The sequence below is a fragment of the Halichoerus grypus genome, chromosome X, assembly GCF_964656455.1.
Source record: "Halichoerus grypus chromosome X, mHalGry1.hap1.1, whole genome shotgun sequence".
In the NCBI taxonomy this organism is placed as follows: Eukaryota; Metazoa; Chordata; class Mammalia; order Carnivora; family Phocidae; genus Halichoerus; species Halichoerus grypus.
The window spans coordinates 17,971,851-17,998,840 of NC_135727.1; the positions used below are offsets into that span (position 1 = coordinate 17,971,851).

The 26,990-nt window shown below is 41.5% G+C and overlaps 1 protein-coding gene across 1 annotated transcript in view; it reads left to right on the plus strand.

Annotated features, from left to right (window-relative positions):
- Positions 1-26,990, plus strand: part of GPC3 (glypican 3) — a 400,853-nt gene that overhangs the window by 211,949 nt on the left and 161,914 nt on the right. The window contains exon 3 of the mRNA XM_078063901.1: positions 897-1,591. Within this exon, the coding sequence (XP_077920027.1) occupies positions 897-1,591 (695 nt within the window). The remainder of the gene's footprint in view (positions 1-896; positions 1,592-26,990) is intronic.

A 26,990-nucleotide genomic window follows, 5' to 3' on the forward strand; every position in this document is an offset into this window, starting at 1 on the left:
GAGTGTTGCAGTTTGGAGAAAATGAGATGATGACATTACTACTTTCTTTCTCAAACCAATGACACTAACTGGGCCTTATGCCAGGGGGTAGGGGCAGCAGATGTAATCTTGAATTCATAGTCTCTGTAGAATAGATAAGGCTTCCAAGCCATGCGGAAGCCAAACTTTACCAAGGAGGCTTAGCAGTCATCCTTCCAGATGTTCGGCTTGCAAATACCAGAGGTGTTATTTGCAATATCAAATGTATAGATAAGTGCATGGATTGTTTTTTTTTCCCATTCAGATACCCATTTGGGGGATACATTCCATTTTCAGGTCTGACAATCTGTCAGAGAGCTCCCTTTAAAGTTATCTTGAGAAAATCTACCAAAAATGATTAAATTCGTGATAGTTTTTATTCTCGGCTAAGAACTTGCCTCTCCTCAGGGGCTGAACGGGCTTAAACTGTTATGTGAGTTTAAATGGTGGTATATGGTTTGTTGCCAAATATTTATCTCTGTCTAAAAATGAAATGTCTTGAAATACATTTTCTTTTTAACTGAATAAATCAATGAGAGAGAGAGAAATAACTTCTCATTTATCCAATTTTTAATCAATATTCTCATGAGAGGCCGAAATATTAACCGAATCCTGGCTTTTGTCATTTGAAATACAATTTGTGTGTTTAAGAATTTATGTGCACATCAGGATTTGGACTTCATGTTCAGAAAGGAAAATTGATTTATCGGAGCAAACAACCGTAGGAGTAGTCAGGCAATGCTGGAAATGAATATGAGTCAATTATTTAAGGCAAATGGGACTTTAATCACCACAGCAATAGAGAAATCTCAAATTCAGTTGCACCCTGGGTTTTCAAGCTTTAATCTCTGGGCATTTCTGTGTCTCTTATTTTGCAGAGGCCTTTGAAATTGTTGTTCGTCATGCCAAGAACTACACCAATGCCATGTTCAAGAACAACTATCCAAGCCTAACCCCACAAGCTTTTGAGTTTGTGGGTGAATTTTTCACCGACGTGTCTCTCTACATCCTGGGCTCTGACATCAACGTGGATGACATGGTCAATGAATTGTTTGACAGCCTGTTTCCGGTCATCTACACCCAGCTCATGAACCCCGGCCTGCCTGAGTCGGCCTTAGACATCAATGAGTGCCTCCGAGGGGCAAGGCGTGACCTGAAAGTATTTGGGAATTTCCCCAAGCTTATCATGACCCAGGTTTCCAAGTCACTGCAAGTCACTAGGATCTTCCTCCAGGCCCTGAATCTCGGAATTGAGGTGATCAACACAACTGATCACCTGAAGTTCAGTAAAGACTGTGGCCGAATGCTCACCAGAATGTGGTACTGCTCCTACTGCCAGGGACTGATGATGGTCAAGCCTTGCGGTGGCTACTGCAACGTGGTCATGCAAGGCTGTATGGCAGGTGTGGTGGAGATTGACAAGTACTGGAGAGAATACATTCTGTCTCTGGAAGAACTGGTGAATGGCATGTACAGGATCTATGACATGGAGAATGTCCTGCTTGGTCTCTTTTCGACGATTCACGACTCCATCCAGTATGTCCAGAAGAACGGAGGAAAGCTGACCACCACGGTGAGTACCAGTCTGCAGTTTTCTAAGGAATTGGGTCCTGTTGGGGTGGGGCAGCCTGGCCAGCATCAGGTGCTGAGAGAGAGAAGTGAGGGTAAGGTCAGGGGGTAGGCAGGGATGGTAGAGAGACTGAATGATCTCATGGAGCTAGGCAGCACATTAAGACCACAGACTATGGATGGGGTGCCTGGGTGCTCAGTCGGTTAAGGGTCTGACTCCTGATTTCGGCTCAAGTCATGATCTCATGGGTCATGGGATCAAGTCCTGCATTGGGATCTGATCTCAGCAGGGGGTCTGCTTGAGATTCTCTCCCTCTGCCCCTCGCCCTGCTTGTGCAAGCTCTCTCTCTCTGTCTCCTCCCCTCTCTTTAAGATAAATAAATAAATCTTCAAAAAAAAAAAAAAAAAGACCACAGGCTATGGAGTCATAATGCCTGGCTTGAATTTTAGCTCCACCTACTTACCTGCTGTGAGACCTTGGGTGAATCATCTTATCTTTATGAGCCTCATATTGCTGATTCATAAAATAAGGCTAAAAAGATTATTTTCTTCATAGGGAGTAACCTGTGTTAAAGCATTTGGCATGTGTGTGGTCCATGGTAAGTCTTCAGTAAATATTAGCTATCATTCCCATTGTTGTTAGTCATTGTAATCCTCATGACAATACTGCGAGGTGGGTGTAATTATCTCCATTTCATAAATGAGGAAACTGAAGCTCAATGAAACTCTAACTCACCCCAGGGCACCCAGCTTTAGTTAGCGGAAGAGCCATGATCCAGAAATGGATCAGGTTTCCCTTTAATTATGTTATCACCAGTTTTTCTGATTGTGATTTCATGCTCATGCTCTTAATCACCTATATCACATTACCCTTTTGGGTAGTGCCTTTAAACACAGGAGGCCCAGCCAGAACCCACTAACTCAACCTACACAAGAACATAGGTGAGGCAAAGCATCCGCGTGCTCCAGCGGTTGTTTTTGCAGCCTTGGTTATACCAGTGTACCCCGATGGGCTTTGTGATGGGGGCAGGACAGTTCAGTTAATGGGGCAGCAGTTGGCTTGGTTTCAGCCCCACTGCACCTGCCGAGCTAGAGTGTGCACATTCAGAACCACAGGAGGCACCCACTTTCCAGCGCAGAGCAGAACCCACGGCCCAGAGCTACCAGCAGATCCCACGAAGGTGGTCGTGACTGATCCCTGAATGCCGCCAGCTTTGTAGACAGAGGTGGCAAAATCATATACTACACTACCCTTCTTGAACTGCAGCCACATTCCAGGTGCTCTGCTGGCCAGTTCACATATGATTTCACAGCAGTCCACAAGATAGGTCCTAATAATGTCCCCATTTTACACAGGGGGAAATGAAGCTTAAAGAGGTTCAATACCTTGTGCAAGGTCTCAAAGCTGTTAAATGGAGGTGGGGGATCTGGGATTCAGACCCAGGCTGGGCTGGCTTGGTTGACACAGACTCTCAGCGTTTACACAGTGCAACTGCTGTGTACTCGGAGCCATTGCTTACCCAGAATGTGGAGGGCAGATTGGGCCATTTAGTCTGGCTTTAAACTCGGGAAATACAAAGCGATGGGGGTAATTGGTTTCTTCGGTGAGTTAAACTAGGAAGGAGGATAGAAATGGTGCAAGCGGCAGCATGGCTACTCACGGAGCTGCTCTAATTGCCCCATTCACAATGTTAGCCATTTAAAACACATTTACTGAGAAAATATTTTATGGTAAAATGAACAGAAATGTCCTATCTAACAATAGTGTTCTTCAGTGGCTAATTATTCCCTTGACTGCTTTATAATTTGAGGCCAGATTCTGGGGACTTCTACAAAAGTAAATCTCACGGAACTAGAAAAATGAGAAGTCGATGTGTTTGTAAGTTCCCCCACCTGATAGTGTTTGAGGGCCCGCTATGTGTCAGACACAAAACAAGGGTGCCAGGGGTGTGGAGGTGTCTTTAATAAGAAGAAAAATGAGGAGACAATATTAAAGACAGGGTATGGGAATGTTTAAATGTTGCCTCTGATATTGGTCGCTTCACGGCAACATAATGAATCTTGAAAACGGGATCTCCTCTAGTGCTTCAAGACACAAAAAATAGGGTGGGGAACTGGTAAGGGGTTAAGGGCACTGTTTTGATGGGGCTCTAGGTGTGAAGGCTTATTTAGTAAACATTCATTAAGCATCTGCTTTGTTCATGGCACTTTGCCAGGTGCTGGGTATTCATAGTTACCCAAGACATAGTTCTTGTGTCTTACAAAGGTCAGTCTAGTTGACAGACAGATGTGTAGCTGAATAAATTTCACTGTAGTGGACATTTCACCATAATGTAAATGTTGGAAGGGCCATGAGAGATTAGCCAGTCCAATCCCATTGATCTACAAATGAAGAAATACAGTTCAGGGAGGCTTGCCCAAAGTTATATAATTAATGGAAGAGCCCAAAGGACTAGAATCCAAGGTCTTCTGCGGCTTCAGTCTGGTGCTTCTCTTACTACCATGCCGGTCTGTCTCCCATTAGACTCCAGACTTTCATTCTAAAAGCTCCATTAGGATTTTGCAAAGACATCATGAACTTAAATTGGATAGCTATTTCAGGGTGCCAGACCTGCTGTATTTTAGGTGCATACATGCGTGTGTGTGCGTGTGCGTGCACGCATGTGCGCATGTGCCCACATGCACGCTCATGCAAGAGGGCGTACATTTCATGTCATTATCATTCAGGAAGAAAGGCCTTGGCTGTCAAGAGGTGCTCAGTGATGCAGTCCCTTTCTGTTTTGGCCATTAAGGGCCTGATTGCTCCCAGCTCTCAGCTGGTTATGAGAGCGTGCAGTCTGCCTTCCCCAGGGAATGCCTGAACTAGAACAGAAAGCATATGTAAACTCTGCCTTGTTACTGTTTTATGACAACCAACTCTAAGTAATATATCCCAAATGGTGGGGGTGGGGGAATCATTGGCCAGGTGTGATCCAGCCCATACTCTGTGCAGGCCAGAAAGGGGCTGGGCCATTTACGGGGTGGGGGTGAGGGGAAGTGAGGGTTGGGGAGACTGCAGAAGTCTATTCATGTTAACAACGCCACAGAATGCCCCAGAGCGAAAGCTGATTTAAAACGAAAGCATTAATGAGGATCTGTTGTAGCACCCTCACCTTCCTGTTGTGATAAAACGTAAAATCCTGCCAGTCCATCCTGTTTGAGGTTAAGCTGTGGTGAGAGACCTCTTTGAAAATATGCTCTTTCTGAGTTCTGATGAGACCACCTTTTTAGCCAGCTATACGCCATGCCGTAAGTCCTGCCATACTGGGACTTTGCTCCTCGCTTTGGTGGCTTCTATCTTCCCCAGATTATGAAGGACATTTTGGTCTTCTAAGTGAACCAGGCACTATTAAATTTTTGTAAGTACAGCCTGTTAGTACTTTCGTTTTCCCTAAGATAGTTTTCACTTCTTCCACCTACCCAGTGGAGGCATGCCAGTGAATGTCGGGGGTGTTCCTCACTGGCAGCTCCCCTGGAGGTGGTAAACATCTGGTTCCCAAACTTGGCTCATCATCGCTATCCCCTGTGGAACATGTTAAACAGACTCCTGAGGTCTACCCCTGGGGCTTCTGATACCACAGGTCTGTGGAGAAGCTGGAGAATTAGTCATAGAATTTGTCAGTTTAAAAGTGCCCTCAATTGATCCTGATACTCCTTTGGGAGCAAATCCAGCCACCTTGTTTTGAAGATAAGGTAAGGCCCAGAGATTGGGAGTGAATGACAGTTAATGGCAATGCTAGGATCTCTGATTTCTCATCTATAAAATGGGGTTGATATATGGAAATGAATTGAAATGATAGGTGCAAAGTACCTGGCAGAGTTCAAGGCACATGGCAGGTGCTCGCTTAAGTACGTTTTCTACTACATTTTTCTAAGTGCCAAATGGACAATGAGTTCTTCTTAAACTTATTTTTTTTTTAGATTTTATTTAGTTTTTTGACAGAGAGAGAAAGAGCACAAGTAGGCAGAGAGGCAGGCAGAGGGAGAGAGAGAAGCAGGCTCCCTGCTGAGCAGGGAGCCCGACGTGGGGCTCAATCCCAGGACCCTGGGATCATGACCTGAGCCGACGGCAGCCACTTAACCAACTGAGCCACCGAGGCGCCCCTTAAACTTATTTTTTAAGTGCCAGGACATTTCATGTCATGTTTGTCCAAAGAGGTGACTTAAAATATTGTGTGAAAATGTGTGTGTGTGTGTGCACGCGTGTGTGTGAGAGAGACAGAGAAGCACAGAGACCGAGCGAGATTGAGAAAGAAGAGGGAGGAAAGAAAGGGAAGGAGAGAAAATTTGTGCTGAGATGTCCAAGAAGGTTTAAATGATGGGACTGTAAATAGATCCATCTTGACTCTTTATCTACATTTGTGAACTAGGTTAAATATCATGGCCCCAAGTGAGTACTGAGCAGGTTTTTAATAGGATTTGGGTGAGAGCATCACTGTTAAATTTATCAGCACATTATTGAATTCCACGTCTTACACCTTGAAGCAAATACAAATATGTACAGTCATCAGTACGTGTATTTTCAACATTGTTGTCGCACCACAACCCCGTTGTCAAATGCGACAGCCTTCTTTTAAAAATGCAATGGTTTTTATTTGGAAACCATTTTCATTGTCATCACCACATACCAGTGTACGGATTAGAGGCATAACCGTTGTGCGTTTCCTACCCATTGATTAAATGATTAATAATCAACAGTTTGGATGCTCACTGCTCTCCCAGAAAGTTTCCCCAAAGTCTCTCTGATTTCATTTACTTCCTGTACCCCCCACAGTCGTTGCTCACATATCCTCATGCGGCTGTTTGCCCTGTCAGTTTTCCATTTGTACTCATGTACTTTCTTTATTGATTCATCTCAGAGTTTCTTGGCATTAGTTCCTCCTCTCCCACAAATTCCTTACCTTGGCTTGCTATATGCTTCACTGAATGTTGGGCAAAATTGCAACCTTTCCTACCGCCACTCCTTTTCCCAGTCTTTCCTTGCTATGATATTTATTTTAGCATGATCTGAAATAGGACTCATTTCAGGGAACATTAATGAGTGCTCAACTGCAGAGCTACCACGATAGACACCAGGAGCCACAAGGAGTGGTAGAGAGATGACCGTGACCCTGTTGCCACGCTCAGGGGTCACTTTGCTAGCAGGTAGCCAAGCTAACACCTAAAGCCAGACCTGTCGGACTCCAAAGCTCATGCTTCTAACCATCACTCTATGGCTCTCTCAAATACTTCACCTCTGTCTTCACCAGAATCTCCATTCCCTGAACGGAGGCTAACTCGGTTTTTACCATCTTGTTTAATATCCTGTCTTACTCTCCGCTGTTTTTCCAGCTGCGCAATCAGGGTTTGCATTCATTCTCCCTCCTTGGAGACTCTTGCTATAGTTTTTCCCAATGAAGGACCAAAAGCACGAGATTTTTAGTCTTCATAACACTTAAAGGCACAGAGAAGTTTCTTGGGGAAGGAGGACTGTTTGTGCAGGTGATGAAAGAGCCAGTCACGCATTGAAACGACTTTGCCTAGAATCTACGTGAGCAGTGCCAGTGGTGAGGAATGCTTATTTTTCCATGGCAATGTTTGGAATCTGCCCATTAGACCAACAGATGTTTTTTTAGTGCATTTGCCTTTGATCCTGCCCCTTCATGGTACATCCGGGTCTCCATTATGGAGTTTCCTCAGCAGGACCATTGTGTACTGAGAACCTAACCTACTCCGGTATCCAAGTACATCCATTTCCTTTGCTAGAATTTCTGAAGATACCTGCAGCAAAGTCAGTATTTATTAAATGTGTGCTAAGAAGCTCTGGGGAAGATTCTCTGTTGATCCTCAACAATAATTCACTCTATCAAATTCTTATATTTTGCTGTCTGTGTGAGTGACTGTAACTCATCAGAATTTCCAAGATGAGCCCTCCCTTCATCTCTGCTTTGAAGGCTGAGGTTAGAATGTCAGAATGTCAGTGTTTCTCTCCTCGTGCTATCACTTTGGACTTTCATTTTTTAGCCTCCGATAGAGATACCTTGTCTGAATTCATACAAGCTGTTTTCAGTACAAAGTGGTTTCAAAGTGATAAAAACAAGTAAATGACTCACTACCTAATTAGTGTCCGCTGGTCAGCATCTAGAACTGTGGTAAGCAGCTTTATTTGCATGAGGTCCATTTCTGGAAAGACAAAAATGTTTATAGGCTGCCATTCTTTCTTCACTCACAATAAAAATAGCTTTGGTGGGTCCCATGGGGGGAAATACATAGTTTTTAAACATAGATTACCTACTTATTGAAGAGAAACATACAAAGGAAAAAATTGGCACCACTTTTAGGCACTAAATGTTAATTTCGGGGCACGTTTCAAACAGTGGTCACACAGGGGAAGCTTTTATACATGCTTCATGCTGAAATTATATATATTATGGCTCATATTAGGAAATTAGGCGGGCCCTTCACGAATCTAGAATTACTCACCTTTACCTTGGCAAAAAGTGGCAGTGTGATTACCAGTTTTCTCTATGTTCTGAATCTTTAGAAAGAAGTTTTTTCTTTCTGTGGTCTGTGGACTGATGTCGCAAGACCATGTCCTCAGGAACTGTGAAAGATCAGAGATCTGTACCCTAATTACAAGCTAACACGTTCGTTGGCCACACAGTTTCATGGATGCTGGTTAAAGACACCAGACTCCCTGGCTCAGAGATGAGGGACAGTGTATTTCTCACAGCAGTGGTAGCCAGAGCATCTGCATCTGTGCCAGACCCCCGAGCCCTGATTCCCATGGGGTAAGGCAAAGGGGACCAGATGACTCCCGCACCCCCAGTGAGCCGCATTACAGGAGCAGAGCCTTGAGCTTCTGGAACTCAAATCTTTGATAACAGGTAGTGAGCCTGCAGGCTCTTCTCTCTGAAGGTAGGCACTGTGTATCTCTGTCTTCCAAGGCTGTCCACTCTTCAAGGGTACTGGAAAAAGAGCCTGGGGAGAAAGTGCCTATGTGTCTACGACAGGCAGAAACCCAGGAGACCCATGGAAAATTGGCCAACAATACAGGATCCCCCAAACTTGGGCAAAAGTCCACAAAGATCACCCCATGACCTGATCTTCCAAGAATCTCTGTGCCCCCAGCATTGGCCGTGAGGGGAGTCCAAAATGCCTTTTCTGTGTTGAGTGGCCAGGGCATGGGAGCACAGTGAGAGCAGCCTTAACCCTGGGGAGGGCAGGCAAGCCCCCAGATGCTTGCTGTCTCCATCGCACGCTGAAGCATCCCCAGGAAACCTGGAGTCGTGTACACGGCGTGATTCCCCTCCCCGCACCTGGAATGAGGTTCCTCTCGGCAGGGGGAGCGCGACAGCAGGCACAGTAGCACCACCAGTGACCTTGGCTCTCTTGCCCCCCTGGCGCCTGGGCATTCTGCTACCTTGCTCAGGTCTCCGGCGACAAGTGCTTTCTACTGGGACTGTTTCGGAGCAGTCAGTCTCCCCGCCCCCACCCGGAAAAATGAAAACCTAGTTTGAACACCACAGAAGCACGTTGAAATGAAGTTACCCTGCATTACAGCAATTTCCTCGGGTGGGGGCGGTTATAATTTTGCTGTGATCAAGTGCATCACAAAAAGGGCAAAGACGAGGGACTTTGGGACAGATTTCTTCTAGCACATTGCCGCTCTTGGAAGATAAACTACAAAACTGCATGACCCACAGCTGGCACAATTTTCTGAGTGCTGATACTGGGCATGGACTGGGGCTCACAGTTCACCATTCCTTTCCTTGTGTGTGGCGGAATGCTAATAGGGGAAGACAAATAACCTCTGTTTTGGTGAAAGTACAGACTTCTTAATGTCCTTTTAAAATGTCCCTTTGGGGACTGGGGCTCAGAATTCATCAGACTTCTCCAAAGCAATGCTGGAAGGGGCATGAAGGATCTTATTGGGGTGATGGAATGTTCTAAAACTGGTCTGTGGTGATGGTGGCACAACTTAAGTCAATTTAATAAAAATCATTAAATCGTACACTTGACATGGGAGAATTGTACGAATCCAAAAATACACCTCAATAACATTGTAAAAGAAAAAGATTTCATAAAATAAAACACTGTGGAATTAATATATAAAGCATTTCAAATACAGCAATGTATAAGCACATTATAAAATAGCTAGTAAAACAATACTTGTATAAATATTAACCATATCATTCAAATAAATTACTATATAAAGTAAAACAGAAACAAATAAAAGCAAATTCTGGAAGCTAGAAGACAAAAAAAAAAATGTCCCTTTGGGAAGTGTATAACCCAGCAAGGGTGCTTTCATATTTCATACGGGGGTGGGGGCGTGCGGGAGGGTTGATGCTGCCTTCTTATTACCCAGTTCAAATCCTTTCGGAAGAATATTCAGAAAGCGAATTAATTTTTCCTTTTTTCATTCCACTCAGAATGCCTGAAGCCGATAAAGTAGGAAACGGAGTCATTATATTTGGGCACTGTCTATTATCATTTACTGACTGAGAATCTATCTAAGCCTTGCTGCTTTTTGCAGATAATTAATTTTGTTCCTAAATGTAGGAAAGAGTGATTGTAATCAGTATGTTTGTACTTTCAGCCACAAATAGAGCCCATCAAAGATATGCAGTACAAATAAACCTCATAAAATATGCAGCCCAAGCACTGCTTGAAGTTAATGTGCCGTCTTTTTTTTAAAGAAAAAAATTATATGTATGATTTTTGAAAGTCGTTCTTGGTATTCTTATGTAGTTAATAGATGAACTCCTCTTTTTCTAACTCAAGCCCACACTCTGAATTATTTTTATCGTGAAATCTCATAAACTCGAGCTCAAGGGGACTTTTATTCAGCATGGAAATCAACTCATCAACATACACATATTTCTGAGATCTGGGTGTGCGTTTCTCTTATGCTTCTAGAAAATTATGAATAATCAGATCGAAGTTTGAGGTTCAGGTTCATGGGATGAAACCCAAGAGCATGGTTATTTGTGAAGGACTTCCTCTAAACTCTTTAGAAAGACTTTTTGTACTTTTTTTCTGGCCGCCCACACCAGCGTCTGTTCTAAGCCCGTCCCTTGTCCCTCTCCTTCACAATTGTACCTTGCTCGGTGTCTTGTTCATTTAGGCCCTGTAGTTGGTTGAAAATGATGTTTAATCATGGTTCTGTCATCCTGGGAAGCACATTTCTGCTTCTGCTGATTCTCTAATGTGTTCCCACTCCTGAGAAGTAAACTCACTTCACTTAGCAAAATTATATATCGTCAGAAAACACTTCAAAAAGGTTATCAAGGGCGGAGATCTTAGTCCCCGTGGCGCAGATAGAGGGGATATATTTAAGTGTACGTGGGACTTTTTCATGCTTCTGCAATTGCCCTCTGTGCAAAATAACATCAGCCCAGGAATCAGAATAGGGATGCGGGGTCTCCGCCTTGTGCGGCCCCAGGAAGTGGCCTGGGAGAAGTGAGTTAATCTGTGCAGTGAAGAAGATCGTGACCATGAGTGTGGTCACAGAGCATTTGCCGTGTGCCACACACAGTTCTAAGCTCTTTACATGAACGGACACATTTGATGCATATGACAATCTGGATTAGGAAGGAATTCTCAGTTAGGGCCATTTTCCAGGTTAAAGAACGGAGGCAGGGAGAGTTGAAAGTGGGTGTCAGCCACAAGGCTGCTTCAGCGGTTCTCTCCACTGCCGGGGCTCCCGAGGCTCATCTCTTGCCCGGGACCAGACCCGGTCTCAGACTGTGTAGACAGAGCCTGGCTCCCGCTGCAGGGGGGCGCCGGCTGACTCAGTGGAAGTGTGGCAGGAGGGAGAGCTAGGAAGTTGCTAAGGGGCTCACATCCCTGCCTGCTCGCTCAGTTCTAATTCTTCATGTTTCCTCCACGTGGCCTTGAGAATAGCATGGAAACTTCCAATGGGCTTAGCTTTTTCTTCTCTGCTCTTCCTCATACTTGTGTTAATCCTAATTAGATTTTTCTAAATCTGCTTGGAGCTCAGACTTCCCCCAGGATCAAGGGCTATTCCATTTTTTACCTTTTCTTAAAAAAAAAAAAAAAATCCATTCTTGAAGAGCTTAGGTTGAAAATATACTTAAAAAAATACATGGCGCCTCCATTTCCCCCCTTTCAGATCAGAAATCCAAAGAATAGTGAAAAATACCAAGTGCTGTGGTTTTCTTCTTCTGCATTAAAACCCTGCAATGATCTCTTTCCAAACATGGAAGGAGTTCTGTGATAACTGTTTCTGATTTACTCCAATGTCGCATTCGCGTTAAATTCTTCATGTATAATGAATGGGCTTCTTCACTGTAGCAACCTTCTAGTAGATTTTTTTTTTTTTTTACAATTATGAACACTTCAAATCACCTTTGAACAGTCTCTTCACAAGTTCCCTAGACATAAAGTACTCTAGACAAAAGAAGACACTCAATTAGTGTCCTTACTCTGATTTAAAATAAAACAATAATTGTGATAAATTGGCATAATCAAAATTGACAGAAAGAAGGTATAGAAGACATGTTACATCTCCTTCCAGTATGAAAAGGATGTTAACAAGCTCCAGATCACAGAGGGTGGAAGAAGACACACTGGTGGAAACATTTCCCTCACACGTCTGTGTTTATCAAGTTTTAAAGTCTGTTTCCTCCCCGACCATTTCTTCTGAATCTGTAATCCATTGATTGAAACAAAATTAATGCATAACTCAAACTGCTCTGCTGTGAAAAGCCCCATTCAGAATTGTCTTGGTTCTGGTTATCATTGACCAAAGAGTCTTCGAGATACCAGGAATAATAAATTACAATGAACATCCATTTTTAATAGCACCATAAGAGATTTTTAAGAGCTAAGCTCTTGAGATGGAAAGCAGAGTCAATACCCTGCACAGGAATGGGTCAGCTTGGTGTTGCAAGGAGCAGAGTAAGAAAAGGTTGTGTAGTAGAAAGAACACGGGCTTCAGGGGTTAAGATGTAAATCTCTGCTCAGCCATTCCCTATCTTAGTGACCCTGGCCATAGTGCATCATCTTCTCCCTGAAACTTCGCTGCTTTATCTGTAGAATGGGGATACAAATGCCAAACTCTGGGGGGACGCCTGGGTGGCTCAGTGGGTTAAGCCTCTGGCTCTTGATTTCGGCTCAGGTCATGATCTCGGGGTTATGAACAGAATCTGCTTGAGACTCTCTCCCTCCCTCTCCCTCTGCCCCCCCCACCACTCACGCTCTCGCTCTCTCTCTCTAAAATAAATAAATAAATAAAATCTTTTTAAAAAAGGCAACCTCTGAGAACCACTATGAAAATTGGCAATAATGCCTGGTACACAGTAGCACCATCAAGTCTGCCATGTAACATGATCTGCCTCCTATGCTGTAAGACCAAGGGGCCTTTTCTTTCTAGGTCTTCCCTCAACATGGGGCGGTTCATCTCTGTGGTCCTCTCATTAGCTGTACCAGCACCGATAAATATTTACCGAGCTCCTGTGGCAAAAACCCTATGCCTGGGGCGGGCAGCACAATTATCAACAAGCCGTGTCAAGAAGCTAAACCAGTTGGGTTGCAGCAGAATTTCTGGATTCTTTGCCTAATGTTAGGGTGGCTGTTTGAGGTGAGGCTGCTCATCGGGGTACTCCACGTTCATCCTAAAGACGTGACGCTCCTACTAGTCTTTGCACTCACAGCTTGGTGTGGCCTTGAGCAGGTTTGTTTGGCCTGAGTGGCTGTAGGCCTCTGCTTCCATTGGCCCAACTCTGCTACTGAAAATCATGTTCCGCCAGATGTTCAGGTGACTTGATTCCCAGCCAGGTAGGACAAGTTGAACACACAAGTTTGCTAGCTGCTCACAGTGGGCTTCATAGAAGACTCATGAATAAAGGGCAATGTGATATATCTAGATTCCCGATGGGGATTTTGAGCATTTATCTTCTTTTGCTCGGGTTTAGTGCTGAAATCCTTGGGAGGGGAGGGAGGACTCAAGCTGTGTTTATGGCTCCTTTGTTTTCGAGTGTGTGTGGTGCAGTATAATGCTAAATTGCTTTTACTGTGTACCACTGTTAAATGATGATTAAATTTAGGTTGACATAAAAATGAGCAGATATCTATTATATATCTTTGGGATAATTTAATGATACCCCCTTGTTTGAGATAATATCCTTTTATTAAATCCCTAAATTTCCTTGTCTGTTCTTATCCATCTTGCCCACTCAGAGTCTCTTCCCCCTTTATAATGATTGGCAGCCACCTTTCTGATCCCTGGGATTGGGTTATCATTCTATTTCTTTTGATGGAAGGAAAGAGGAGGAAGCAAAGGGAGTTTGGGGAAGTAAAAGGAAGATGGGAAGTGAATCAGACCATTTGGAAATTTTTTTTTTCTAGGTATGTGTCCTCTGCAGTTTTTTGCTTAATATAATCATTGACCCAGTCAAGCTAGCACAATACAGATAAGTCACAAATTTCAGATTTGAAAAATACAGAAAAATACAGGGGCATCTGGCTGGCTCAGTTGGTAGAGCATGTGACTCTTGACTTAGGGGTCGTGAGTTCAAGCCCCATGTTGGGTGTAGAGATGACTTAAGGAAATAAAAAAAAATACAGAAGAATACAATATATGTCAACTATGATTTACTTGCCATTCTCTTAAACCAAGCATCAGTTTTAGTGTGTGAGGCTACCATTCTCCTCCCCTCATCTCTACTAAACAATTTCTTACATGGAGTAGGTGTTTCGTTCTTCTCTTAAATCAAGCTAAAGGGGAATGGAGTTTCTGCTTGGGATAATGAGGAGCCATTGAGAGTACAGAGAACATGAATCTTCACCCACAAAATCAGAAGTATAAGAAAAAGTACATTTATTATTATTATTTTCTTGCTTTCTCTTTTTAAATGATAGACTCTTTTAGAGCACTTTTAGGTTCACAGCAAAACTGAGCAGAAAGTACCGAGTTCCCATGGACCTCCTGCCCCCACATCCCCCCTCCTCCTGCCTCCCCTAGTATCAGCATCCAGCACCAGAGTGATACGTTTGTTAAAGTCAGTGAACCTACATTGACACATCATTATCACCCAAAGTCCATGGTTTACATTAGGGATCACTCTTAGTATTGTAAATTTTATCAGTTTGACAAATGTATAGTGAGGCATTATAATATCATACAGACGAGTTTCACTGCCCTAAAAATCCTGTGTTCTGCCTATTCATCCCTCCCTCCCCTCTAACCTCTAGCAACCACTGATCTTTTTACTGTCTTTTGTTTTTGCCTTTTCCCGGATGTCATATAGTTGGAATCATACGGTATGAAGCCTTTTTAGATTGGCTTCTTTCACTAAGTACTGTTCATTTCAAGGTTCCTCCATGCCTTTTCATGGTTTTGCAGCTCATTTTTTTTTTTTTCTAATGCTGAATAATATCCCATTGTCTGGAGCATCTTTTATATTTAAATCAATTTATTTATTTATTTATTTATTTTAAAGATTTTATTTATTTATTTGACAGAGAGAGAAGCAGTGAGAGAGGGAACACAAGCAGGGGGAGTGGGAGAGGGAGAAGCAGGCTTCTTGGCGAGCTGGGAGCCCGATGCGGGGCTCGATCCCAGGACCCTGGGATCATGACCTGAGCCGAAGGCAGACACTTAATGACTGAGCCACCCAGGCGCCCCATATTTTTAAATCAATTTAATTTCAACTCCAAATCTTTATTCCTATTGGGTTAGTGGTAAATCCCCCCTCATTACTTTTTTAAAAAACAGCTTTGTTGAGATAGAATTCACATAGAACACATTCACCAACTTACCCATTTAAAGTGTACAGTTCAGTGGTTTTTAGTATATTCATGGAGTTGTGCATCCATCACCAAAGTCAATATTAGAAGAGTTTTAGCATTCCAAAAGAAACTCTATACCAGATAGCTGCCACTTCCCATTCCCCATTCCCCTGCCCCTGGCGACTGCTAATTTACTTTCTCTCTCTCTGGATTTGCCTATTCTGAACATTTCATATAAATGAAATCCTACAATATATGGCTTCTTGTGTCTAGCCTCTTTCACTTAACATAATGTTTTCGAGGGCCATCCATGTCGTAACATGTATGAGTATTTCATTCCTTTTTGTGGCTGAATAACATTCCATCGTATGGATAGACCACATTTTGTTTATCCATTATCAGCTGATGCACATTTGAGTTGTTTCCATTTCTTGGTTATCATTCATAGTGCTGCTAAAATCATTCATGCACAACTCTTCGTGTGGATATATGTTTTCATTTCTCTTGGAAATATACCTAAGAATGGAATTGTGGGTCATATGGTAACTCTAGGTTTAACCTTTTGAGGAATTGCCAAACCATTTCCCAAAGCAGCTGAACCATTTTACTTTTCCCACCAGCAATATATGAGGGTTCCGATTTCTACACATCTTCACCAGCAATCGCTATTATATTTCTTTCTTTTATTATAGCCATCCTAGTGGATTTGAAGTGGTATCTCATTGCAGTTTCAGTTTGTGTTTCTCTAATGACAAATGACGTTGAGTAATTTTCATGTGCTTTTTGGCTAGAGATGTATATCTTCTTCGCTGAAAGGTCTATTGAGATTCTTTCCTAAATTTTTAATCAGGTTATTTGTCACTTCATTGTTGAATTGTAAGCATTATTTATATATGTTGAATAGTAGACCTTTATCAGATATGTGATTTGCAAGTATTTTCTTCCATATGGTGGGGTGACTTTTCACTTTCCTAATAATGTTCTTTAAGACATAAATGTTTATGATTTTGATGAAGTCCAATTTATCTGTTTTTGTGTATATGGCATATCTAAGAAACCATTGTCTAATTCAAACTCGTGAAGATTTACACCTGTGGTTTCTTCTATGAATTTTTATAGATTTAGCTCTTATACACAGGTCTATAATCAATTTTGAATTAGGTGCAACTTTATTCTTTTGCTTGTGGATACTCAGTTGTCCCAGCTCCATTTGTTGAAAACAGTAGTGTTGTTTCCCCATTGAATGGTCTTGGCACCTTTGTCAAAGTGAATAGACCATAAATGTATGGGTTTATTTCCAGACTCTCAATTCTATTCCATTGATCTGTATGTTTATCATTATGCCAGTACCATGCTGTTTTGATTACTCTTGCTTTGTAGTAAATTACAAAACTGTGAAGTGTGAGTCTTCTTACTTTGTCGTCTTCCAGATTGTTTTGGCTATTGGGAATCCCTTGTAATTCCATTTCAATTTCACAAGCAGCTTGTCCATTTCTACAAAGAACTCAGCTGGGATTTTGATAAGGATTGCATTAAATCTGTAGATCGTTTGGGGGAATATTGCCAGCTTAACAATATTAAGTCTTCTGATCTATGAACATGGAATGTCTTTACATTTATTTAGGTCTTCTTTAATTTTTTTCGTGGTTGTTTTGTAGTTTTCAGTATACAAGTTTTGCACTTCTTTTGTTAAATTTATTCCTAATATCATAGTTTTGTTATTGTAAATGGAATTGTTTTCTTTTTTTAAAAGGTTTTATTTATTTATTTGAGAGAGAGAGAGAGAGAGAGCACAAGCAGGGGAAGAGGGAGAGAGAGAGGGAGAAGCAGGCTCCCTGCTGAGCAGAGAGCCCGACCCAGGGCTTGATCCCAGGACCCAGAGATCATGACTTGAGCCGAAGGCAGATGCTTAACTAACTGAACCACCCAGGTGCTCCTGGAATTGTTTTCTTAATTTAATTTTTGCATAGTTCATTACTTGAGTATAGAAATACAACTGGTTTTTGTATATTGATGTTGTACCTGGTAGCACTGCTGAACTCATTTATTGATTTTAATAGTTTTATTTTGTTTTGTTTAGTCCTTGATGTTTTCTGTATACAAGATCATGTCATCTGTAAATACAGATGGTTTTATTTCTTCTTTTCCAATCTAGATGCCTATTATTTCTTTTCCTTTCCCATCCATCCCTCCCTTCCTCCTTTCTCTCTCTCTTTCTTATTCTCTTTCTTTCTTTATTTCATTCATTCATTCATTCATTCATTCATTTTTCTTCCTTTTGCTGTCTTTCTTTCTTGCCTCATTACTCTGGCTTGAACCTCCAGTACAATGTTGAACAGAAATGGCAAGAATGGACATCTCTGTCCTTTTCCTAATATTGGAGGAAAAGTCTTTTGTCTTTCCCCATTAAATATAGTGTTAGCTGTGGGTTTTCCCTAAATGCCCTTTATTAAGTTGAGGAAGTTCCCTTGTATTCCTGGTTTGTTGAATATTTTTATTATCAAAGTATGCTGGATTTTATCAAATTCCTCTTCTACATCTAGTTTATTTCTCCTTCCAATCCAATTTTGTATGTGTTCTTTATTCTATTAATATAATAATTATATTGATTACCAGATGTTAAACTACTCTTGTATTCCTGGGATAAAGCTCACTTGGTCATGGTGTATGATCCTCTTTATATGTTCCTGAATTTAGTTTGCTAGTATTTTGTTGAGGATTTTTGTACTGATATTCATAAGAGATACTGGTCTGTAGTTTTCTTGTAGTCTTTGTCTGGTTTTGGTATCAGGGTTAATACTAGCCTCATAGAATGAGTTGAGATGTGTTCCCTCCTCTGTTATTTTTTGGAAGAGTTAGATAAGGATTGGCATTAATTCTTCTTTATGTGTTCAGTAGAATTTGCCAGTAAGGCCATCTGGTCCTGGGTTTTTCTTTGTAGAAAGATTTAAATTGCTAATTCCATCTCTTTATTTGTTTTAAGTTCATTCACATTTTCTATTTCTTTTTGAGTCAAAGTAGTCATTTTAGGAATTTGTCCGTTTCATCTATGTTATATAATTTGTTGGCGTTTACTTTTTTTAGTATTCCCTTAAAACTCTTTTGATTTATATAAGGCTGGTAGTAATATCCCTTCTTTCATTCCTAATTATAGTAATTTGAGTTTTTTTTTTGTCTCAGTCGGTCTAACTAAAAGTTTATTAATCTTGTAGACTTTTCATGTAAAGAAAATTCTTCTTCTATTCTTGATTCCACTAATTTCTGTTGTAATATACTATTTCCTTCCTTCTTGGTTTATTTTTAATGTGCTCTTCTTCTGGTGTTATAAGATGACAGTTTAGGCTATTGATTTGAGATTTTTTTTTTTCAAAATAGTTATCTACAGCTATAAATTTCCCTCTATGTGTTGCTTTAGCTGCATCCCATATGTGCTAGTATATTTTCATTTTCATTAATATCAAAGTATTTTATCATATTCCTTGTGATTTCTTATTTGACCCTTTCATACTTAGGGTCTTAGACACTACATATTAACCAGTGTATTGTTTAATTTCCACATATGTGGTTACTTAAGAGTGTGTGGTTTAATTTCCATATATACGTAGATTTCCTATATTTCTTTCTGTTATTTCTTATTTCATTCCATAGTGGTTGGAAAACATACTTGGTATGATTTCAATCCTTATTCACTTATTGAGGCTTGTTTTATAGCCTAACATATGATCTGTCCTGGAGAATGTTCCATGTGCAGTTGAGAAGAATGTGTATTTTGCTGTCATAGGGTGCAGTATTCTATAGATGTCTGTTAGGTCTTTTTGGTTTATAGTGTTGTTCAAGTCTTCTGTTTCCTTGTTGATGTTCTGTCTAGTTTTTTTTAATCCACTACTGAAAGTGAGATATTGAAATCTCCAACTATTATTGCTGAATTGTTTATTTCTTCCTCCAGTTTTGTCAGTTTTGCTTCATGTATTTTGGGGCTCTATTTAGATGCATATGTTTATAAATGTTATATCATTCTGATGGATTGACCTCTTTATCAGTATAAAATGGTCCTCTTTATCTCATAATATTTTTGATCTAATGTTCATTTTTTTCTCATATTACTATAGCCACTTCTGCTTTCTTATGTTTACTATTTGCATAGTATATCTTTTTCAATTATTTTACTTTCAATCCATTTGTATCTTTGAATCTAAAATATGTCTCCTGTAGATAGCATATAGTTGCATATATTTTTTTTTATCCAAGCTGACAATTTCTCTTTTAACTGGGGTGTCTAATCCATTTATATCTAATTACAGATGGTGTTTGACTTAGGATGGTTTGACTTACGATTTTTCAACTTTATGATGGTGTGGCAGTGGTACGCAGTCAGTAGAAAACTTACTTCAGATTTTGAATTTTGCTCTTTTCCTAGGCTAGCAATATGTGATACTCTCTTATGATGCTGGGCTGTGGCAATGAGCTCCCAGTCAGCCACACGATCATGAGGGCAAATAACCAAAACACTGACAAGCATTCTGCCCCCATACAACCATTCTATTTTTCACTTTAAGTGCTGTATTCATGAGATATTTACCACTTGATTATAAAATAGGCTTTGTGTTAGATGATTTTGCCCAACTGTAGGCTCACGTACGTGTTCTGAGCACATTTAAGGGAGTCTAGGCTAAGCTATGATGTTGGGTAGGTTTGCTGTATTCAGTGCATTTTCGACTTAATTTATTTTCAACTTATGATAGGTTTATCAGGATGTAACCCCATCACAAGTGGAAGAAGATGTGTACTGATACGGTTAAATTTACACCTTCCATTTATGCTTTGTTCTCTCTAGAGGGCATATCTTTTTGTGCCTCTATTTCTCCTTTGCTGCTTTCTTTTCCCTTAAGTGATTATTTTCTGGTGTATCGTTTTAATCCCTTTAAAGATTTTTTTCCCACTATTCTTTGGTTATTTTCTTAGTAGTTGTTCTAGGGGTTACAGGACACAGCATGACCTAGAATCTACTTCAGAGTTTTACTAATTTAATTTCAGCGAGGTACAGATATAATGGTCCTTTGGTTTTCCTCAAATGCCCTGTCCACTCCAGTGGCCAAATAACCGTCTACTTATTTTCCTAGAGTTTGAAGATGATCTGTTATGTTGGAATGGGGCCTGGGGTAGTTCTTTACCATCAGTTCTGCCAACCGATCCTGACTCTCGTTTCACAGCTATCCGCTTTTCTTTTGCTTAGTCTTCATGGAATTCTAACTTGCCTCTCTCCCTACAATTCAACATACTTTATGCTTTCTTTTGGCCACATTGTATCTCACTGTGACATCCGGGTTAGTACTGTTCAATAGAAATATAATTCAAGCCACATATGTAAGTTAAAATTTTTTATTTTTATTTATTTATTTATTTTTAAAGATTTTATTTATTTATTTGACAGAGAGAAAGCGAGAGAGGGAACACAAGCAGGGGGAATGGGAGAGGGAGAAGCAGGCTTCCCGCTGAGCAGGGAGCCCGATTGTGGGGCGGATCCCAGGACTCTGGGATCCTGACCTGAGCCGAAGGCAGACGCTTAACAACTGAGCCACACAGGCGCCCCTAAAATTTTTTAAAGCCACATTCAGTGGTGCCTGGGTGACCCAATTGGTGAGGCGTCCAGACTCCTGGTTTCAGCAGCTCAGGACCTGATCTCAGGGTCGTGAGCTGGAGGCCCTCGTCGGGCTCCGTGCTCAGGGGGGAGTCTGCTAGTCTGCTTAAAAATTCTCTCCCTCTGCCCCTCCCTGCATTCCTTCTCTCTCTAAAATAAATAAATAAACCTTTTTAAAAACCCACATTTATTTTTTATTTTTATTTTTTTTAAGGTTTTATTTATTTATTTGACAGAGAGAGACAGCGAGAGAGGGAACACAAGCAAGGGGAATGGGAGAGGGGGAAGCAGACTTCCCACTGAGCAGGGAGCCCGATGCGGGGCTCGATCCCAGGACCCTGGGATCATGACCTGAGCGGAAGGCAGACGCTTAATGACTGAGCCACCCAGGTGCCCAAAAACCCACATTTAAAAAGTAGGAAGAAATAGGTGAGATTAATATTTTTATTTCACCCAGTATGTTCAAAAATTAAAGTTTTGGCATGTGATCAATATTTTTTAAGTTGTTAATGGGATATTTTACGTTCATTTTTTTCATCACAGCTTGGGCTAGTCACATTTCATGTGCTCAATGGCCACGTGATATAGATTGGACCCTGCAGTTCCAACCTCCCCTTTGGGAAGGAATTCATAGGGCTGTGCTGTAAAGTGTATCTGAATTTCCTTGCAGTACTGACAATGCCAGTCCCTCCCCAGAAAAGCCACTTTCTACAAATATAACTTAACTGCCCTTCTATCTGCCCTGCTGAGAAATGCCCACAAGCAAAAGGAAATAACGCAAAGTGTGTGTGGTCTAATACACAACTGCCCATCCAGAGCACATTTTCAGGCAATCAAAAATTAATTTATGGGAACTAGTTAATATTTCAGTTAATGGTAGTAGTTTTTTATATCTGTAGGGAATACAGGGTAGAAATTTAAAAGCTCTTTCAGATTTGCCATGGGAACTCTTGATACCAACAGCCTGGGGTGGATCACTTCCAAAGGACTGAACCAGAGGCCCAAGGAAGGGGAAATCTACAGAGACTGGAGAAATTTGAGCCCTCCAGAAACCTCTCCCTCCTGAACAGTGTATTTTTTCTTTTTTTGGCTAGAGATTAGGCGGTGGTAAGATGAGTGGAGCCATTTATATGTCTGCCCCAATCTCTCCCTGGATCATTTTATCTGATTAGACTCATCATAAGGATGATTAAAGGTTTCTTGTTACTTGCAAATTGCTTATTCTCACCTTACCTTTGCTCTTTAAGGAAGAGTCACCACTTGCTCATCCAATTCTTAATTTTTCTTAGCCACTCAATTCCATGCCTACCCTGTTTGCTTAAGATTGGGGACAGTCCAGCTGGACTAATCGAGGCCTCTGACTTCTTGTAAAGTTATGCGTGCTCTCTGCTCTCATCCATTTCCTCAACGTTGCTTTCCACCTGTTACTCTCTGGCTTTGACAGTAAGTGGCTTAGGATTTAAGTTCTCTTTTTTGCAAAATCCACAGCCTGCCATTCAAACTCTTTGCCCGGATGCTCCTTTCTTCTTGCCCCGATTCTGGGAGCAGGTCCCTGAGCTCATGGTTTCTAGATCCTTATCTGGGTCCCTAAAGCTTGTGGCCTGATTCTGTGGGCAGATCTAAATTACCTGCCTGATTCCCTTCTCTTAATACAGCATCTAGATTTCCCTGGTGAGAGTATTAGCCAGAAACCCTACCCTACACCCACCCCAGCCGACTCTCCTGGGCCCTGGCCTTGGATTTCAAAGTGACAGTAGAAGAGGAAGAAGGAAACACTCATTGAATGCCACTTTCAAGGCCATGTCCAATGTTCAAGAAGCAGCAAGTGAAGACATCTATTTGAGGAGACTTCCTCTGCAGAATGGAAGAGGCTACTGGATAAAAAAAGAAAACAAATCTATCTGCTGGACAGCTAGGAAGCCTTAAGCTAGACAGGGCAGACATTTCCTTGTTTTATCGTTTCAAGCCAGAATGGGGAGATTTAGTTGGTAGAATGTGACAGACAAGGCAGCAAGGGAGAAAAGGGAGGGTTAGAAGCATAGCCAACTAAGCAAAAGCAATATGGCTGCCTGTTGTAACATCTGCAAGTTCTGGGATCAAAGGAAAAGTCCATAAATACTTCAAGATGTTTGCTTTGTACTGTTTAGCTAATTGGCCAAATGAAACATCAACTTATAGGGGAAAGTGAAACACTTAAGTGTCGAAATGTAGACAAATAGTCCGGCTTAGCACATGCCCACATGCCCATAAAAGAAGACCATAAGAGCCTGGAACTTCATTCTTGGGATCGGCCTCATGGCATTTTTGTCACACGGGCTTCTCCTGTCAGCAGCGCCCCGGCCAGTAGCCTCCCAAATCACAAGCTCCCCTTAATGGTCTGTTCTGAAAAACATCTTAAGGAAACACCGACCCTGGGTTAGACCTTTGTTTCTGTTATCAAAGCCTCTCCATCTCTGATTCTGGAAAATGTTCTCCCTTTTCTTGGTCTCTCCTTCTCCTTAACCTTGTCATGTAGGTCATGTAAAGTTTTTTTTTTTTTTAATCAGTTTTTTGATTTACGTTTAGAGAATGCTACCTTTGGAGTGACCCTCAAAGACCTAGTCTAGCCTCCTCAGTTTGAAGCCAAGAGCACTCAGGCATATGACATGAGGCAAAGGATTTGCTGAAGATGAACCGGTTAATGTCAAACCAGGGTAAAACCTATGGCTTCTGACAAACAGGCCAGTATTCTTTCTGCTGTACCATTCATTTCTTTGATGTGACATAGTGACTATGCTTCTAAGGTTTGCTTTTAGGATTATTCTATCTTCTTCTACCTTTTACAGAAAGATTCAAACTGGCACCAAAGATGCTCCTTGATTTTCTTTGCTTTTTGATTGTCGGATCCCTAGAAATCACAATAGGTGCATAATTAGTTTGGATTTCGATGCACAGAGTATTATGAGCATTTTTATGTGAAGAAGAGAAATAAAATAGGCAGAAGATGAAATTTCTTGCCAACATATTTTTGAATCTGTGTTTTTACAAGTTACCTGAGAAATTCTTTATGCAGAAAGAATCAAATATAAATGTGTAATCGAGGCCAGGAAAACCTCTGAAGTATGGCTCTCTATAGAAATAGCGAATAGAACCCCAGTTTTGTCTCTCCTTGCTTAGACTCTTGCACAAGTCCAACCAAATCAATATGAAAGTGTTGCTCAGAATGTGCCCCTGTTATAGCCAATTAAAGGTCAACGTATATAATTTACATAAAATGGATGGGCAGGAACAAAAGGTATCTGTTGGGCCATGAGGAATGGTTCTATTTCATTTGCAGATGAGTACTACAGAGGTCATTGAAAATGCAAGATGCAAATCATTGTTTTTTCTTTCTATAAAGCATTCTCCCCCCCCCCCCTCGGTTTGGTCTCAGCCTGTTTTATTCTCTTGTTGCATGCATGCCGTAGTCATTAGTACAATTGAATTATAGAATGACCTACACCGTGAGACTGTTAGGCTGCTTGATTGAAATTATCTTTATAATGGAAATCAGAGAACACTTTTAACCTTGTTAGAGCACCACTGTACTGTTGATTAATATATAAAGCGAGTCATAAATTTCACAGTGAGCTATTTATTTCCCGACAATCTTGTGAAAGCAGTTTGGCCCAAATTGCAGAAACTTTCCTCATACCTTTGTCAGGCTGACACTAATGATCCTGATTATTTCTAGGACTTTCAAAGTGTCAGTGTTAATTAAACTAATGCTTTAAAATATGGGTAGAAAAGAACATTTGAATATTATATCTTAAATGTTTGACAATGGGTGTATGAAGCTTCTTTCGTTACCTGGGTAATTTCAGAGAACTGACTTCATTTGATAAAGTTTCTTTCCAGGAGCAAATGCATGCCTGATTCAGTGGCAATAGTCACAGTTTCCTCTATATATTCAATGAGTATTTCTTGAGTACTTTAGATATGTTCTGTGCTGGATCATGTGATACGAATGAAAAGATGTAAAAAGGGGGTTCCCCGGGTGGCTCAGTCGGTTAAGTGTCTGCCTTCGGCTCAGGTCATGATTTTGGGGTCCTGCGATCAAGCCCCGTGTTGGGCTCCCTACTCAGCGGGGAGTCTGCTTCTCCCTCTCCCTCTGCCCTTCCCCACCCCCCCCCACTCTCTCTCTCAAGTAAACAAATAAAATCTTAAAAAAAAAAAGATATAGAAAAGCTAGTACCTGCCCTCAAAAGAGTTCATGGTCTAGTGAAGGATACAGTCACAGAAAGACCACCTGTGTACAGACATTTGGAGGAGACAGATTAAGGGGGTATCCAACCTAGCCTGGGGAGATCAGGGAAAGTGTCCCAGAGGACTTCTGACTGAATGAAGGCTCTTCCGGCCACTGAAGAGGTGAGGGCAGGGTTTGTGGGAAACACACGACTGGTGACAAGAACCACAGAAGCTTGGGGTTTAGGTGGAGACTAAAGGATAATGGAGGCAAAAGGGTCTTTCTTACTTCCAGAACTCATCCTATGGCCCAGACCCCGGTCTTTGGCTATACTACACCACCCAGATCCTGAGACCTTGCATTAACCCTGGCAGAAAGGACCCTGTTCTACTGCCTTTCCCTGAGCCCCCCAGCCCATAGCTGGCTCCAGCAAGCCACCTGTGGATATGGGAGGTTTGGAAACAGGAGCTTGTAAGTCTGGGAGGGCCTGGATTATTGTTTTTATTATTTCCAGAAAAGAAAAAAAAAACAGAAAGGTTTGGTGGGGAGGGGAAATGATCCTGTTTCTTAACAAACCGCTTTCTATAAAATCGTAACCTTGCTTTTAGACTCCTTTTAGGGGAATGTAGAACTAATTAAGAGACTCGAACATCATTAATCATTTTTTTACTTGAGTAGTAATTTAAAAAAAAAAAAAAGAGCCTTCGTTGAAGTCACTGGTAGAAAAGCTAATGCACAGCTTCTCGGGCATATTGCCCTTCTTGGCTCAGGCTGTATTCACTCATAAATTGCATACAAAGAACTAATTGCTCACTTCCAGAGTAAAATGTACTTACTGTCTCAGATTGGACACATAGCTTACAAAGTCAAGCAATAGCCAGTCTTTGTTTTTAGAGGACATTGCTAAAGGCAGTACTCAACCAGATGGCCAGGGCAGACATGCTGCTGAGGCCACTGGGCTGGTTCGGTGGACTTCGAGGGAGTGGGAATCGTACACTCTCTGCAACCGTGGAGATTCACGGAATGACTTTGGGCTCTCATTTAAAACGAATATCTCCTAGAAGGGAACTATGTTCCCTATCTACACATTCTCCTATTCCTTCTCTTCTCTTCCTCCTCCTCCCCGCTTCACTGCTTCCCTTCGCCTCTCTCCTCTTCTTTTTCCTTCTTCTTCCTCAAGAAAAATGTGCTGGTGAGAACAGGATGCAGTTTCCTTTTGAGGGAAATCCTGCCACAGGGTTTTTTATCCCTGGAGGCAGATCTACCACTGGCCCAGGAGTGTGGCTGTTTGCAGGTGGAGCTGGGTTGGAGCAAGCCTTACGCCTTTCCCTCGCCTTCAGGACAGGTTGCAGGACTCAAAGTGGAAACTCAATAAAACTTTCAGAAGCAAATAAATAGAACCTAGAAGGCTTGTTTCCCTGGAGATGGGGAGGCACCATATGTCAGTTTCATGTTTTTAATCAAAAGGCCAAGGCTTCATCTAGATTGTAGTAATAAGTATTTGCTTTCCAGAGACTTTCATTGAAATGAAAAATGTCTTTCCTTTCACTATTTCTCATGCATTCCCCCTGCCCCGCCAGATCAGAGAAAAATCCAGTACAAAGTAAAATGCCCTTAAGAAGCTCCTATAAGATAACCTCCTGTATGATGCGCTCTCATTATCTAACCTGTTTACGAGGGAGAAGTTACAGCATTTGGTTGCCCGAGAAGCTTTGGACCCCAGGCTGTAGCAGAAGGGGTGCTGCGTGCGAGACCCTTAGAGCTTGTTTAGTCAGATTGCATTCT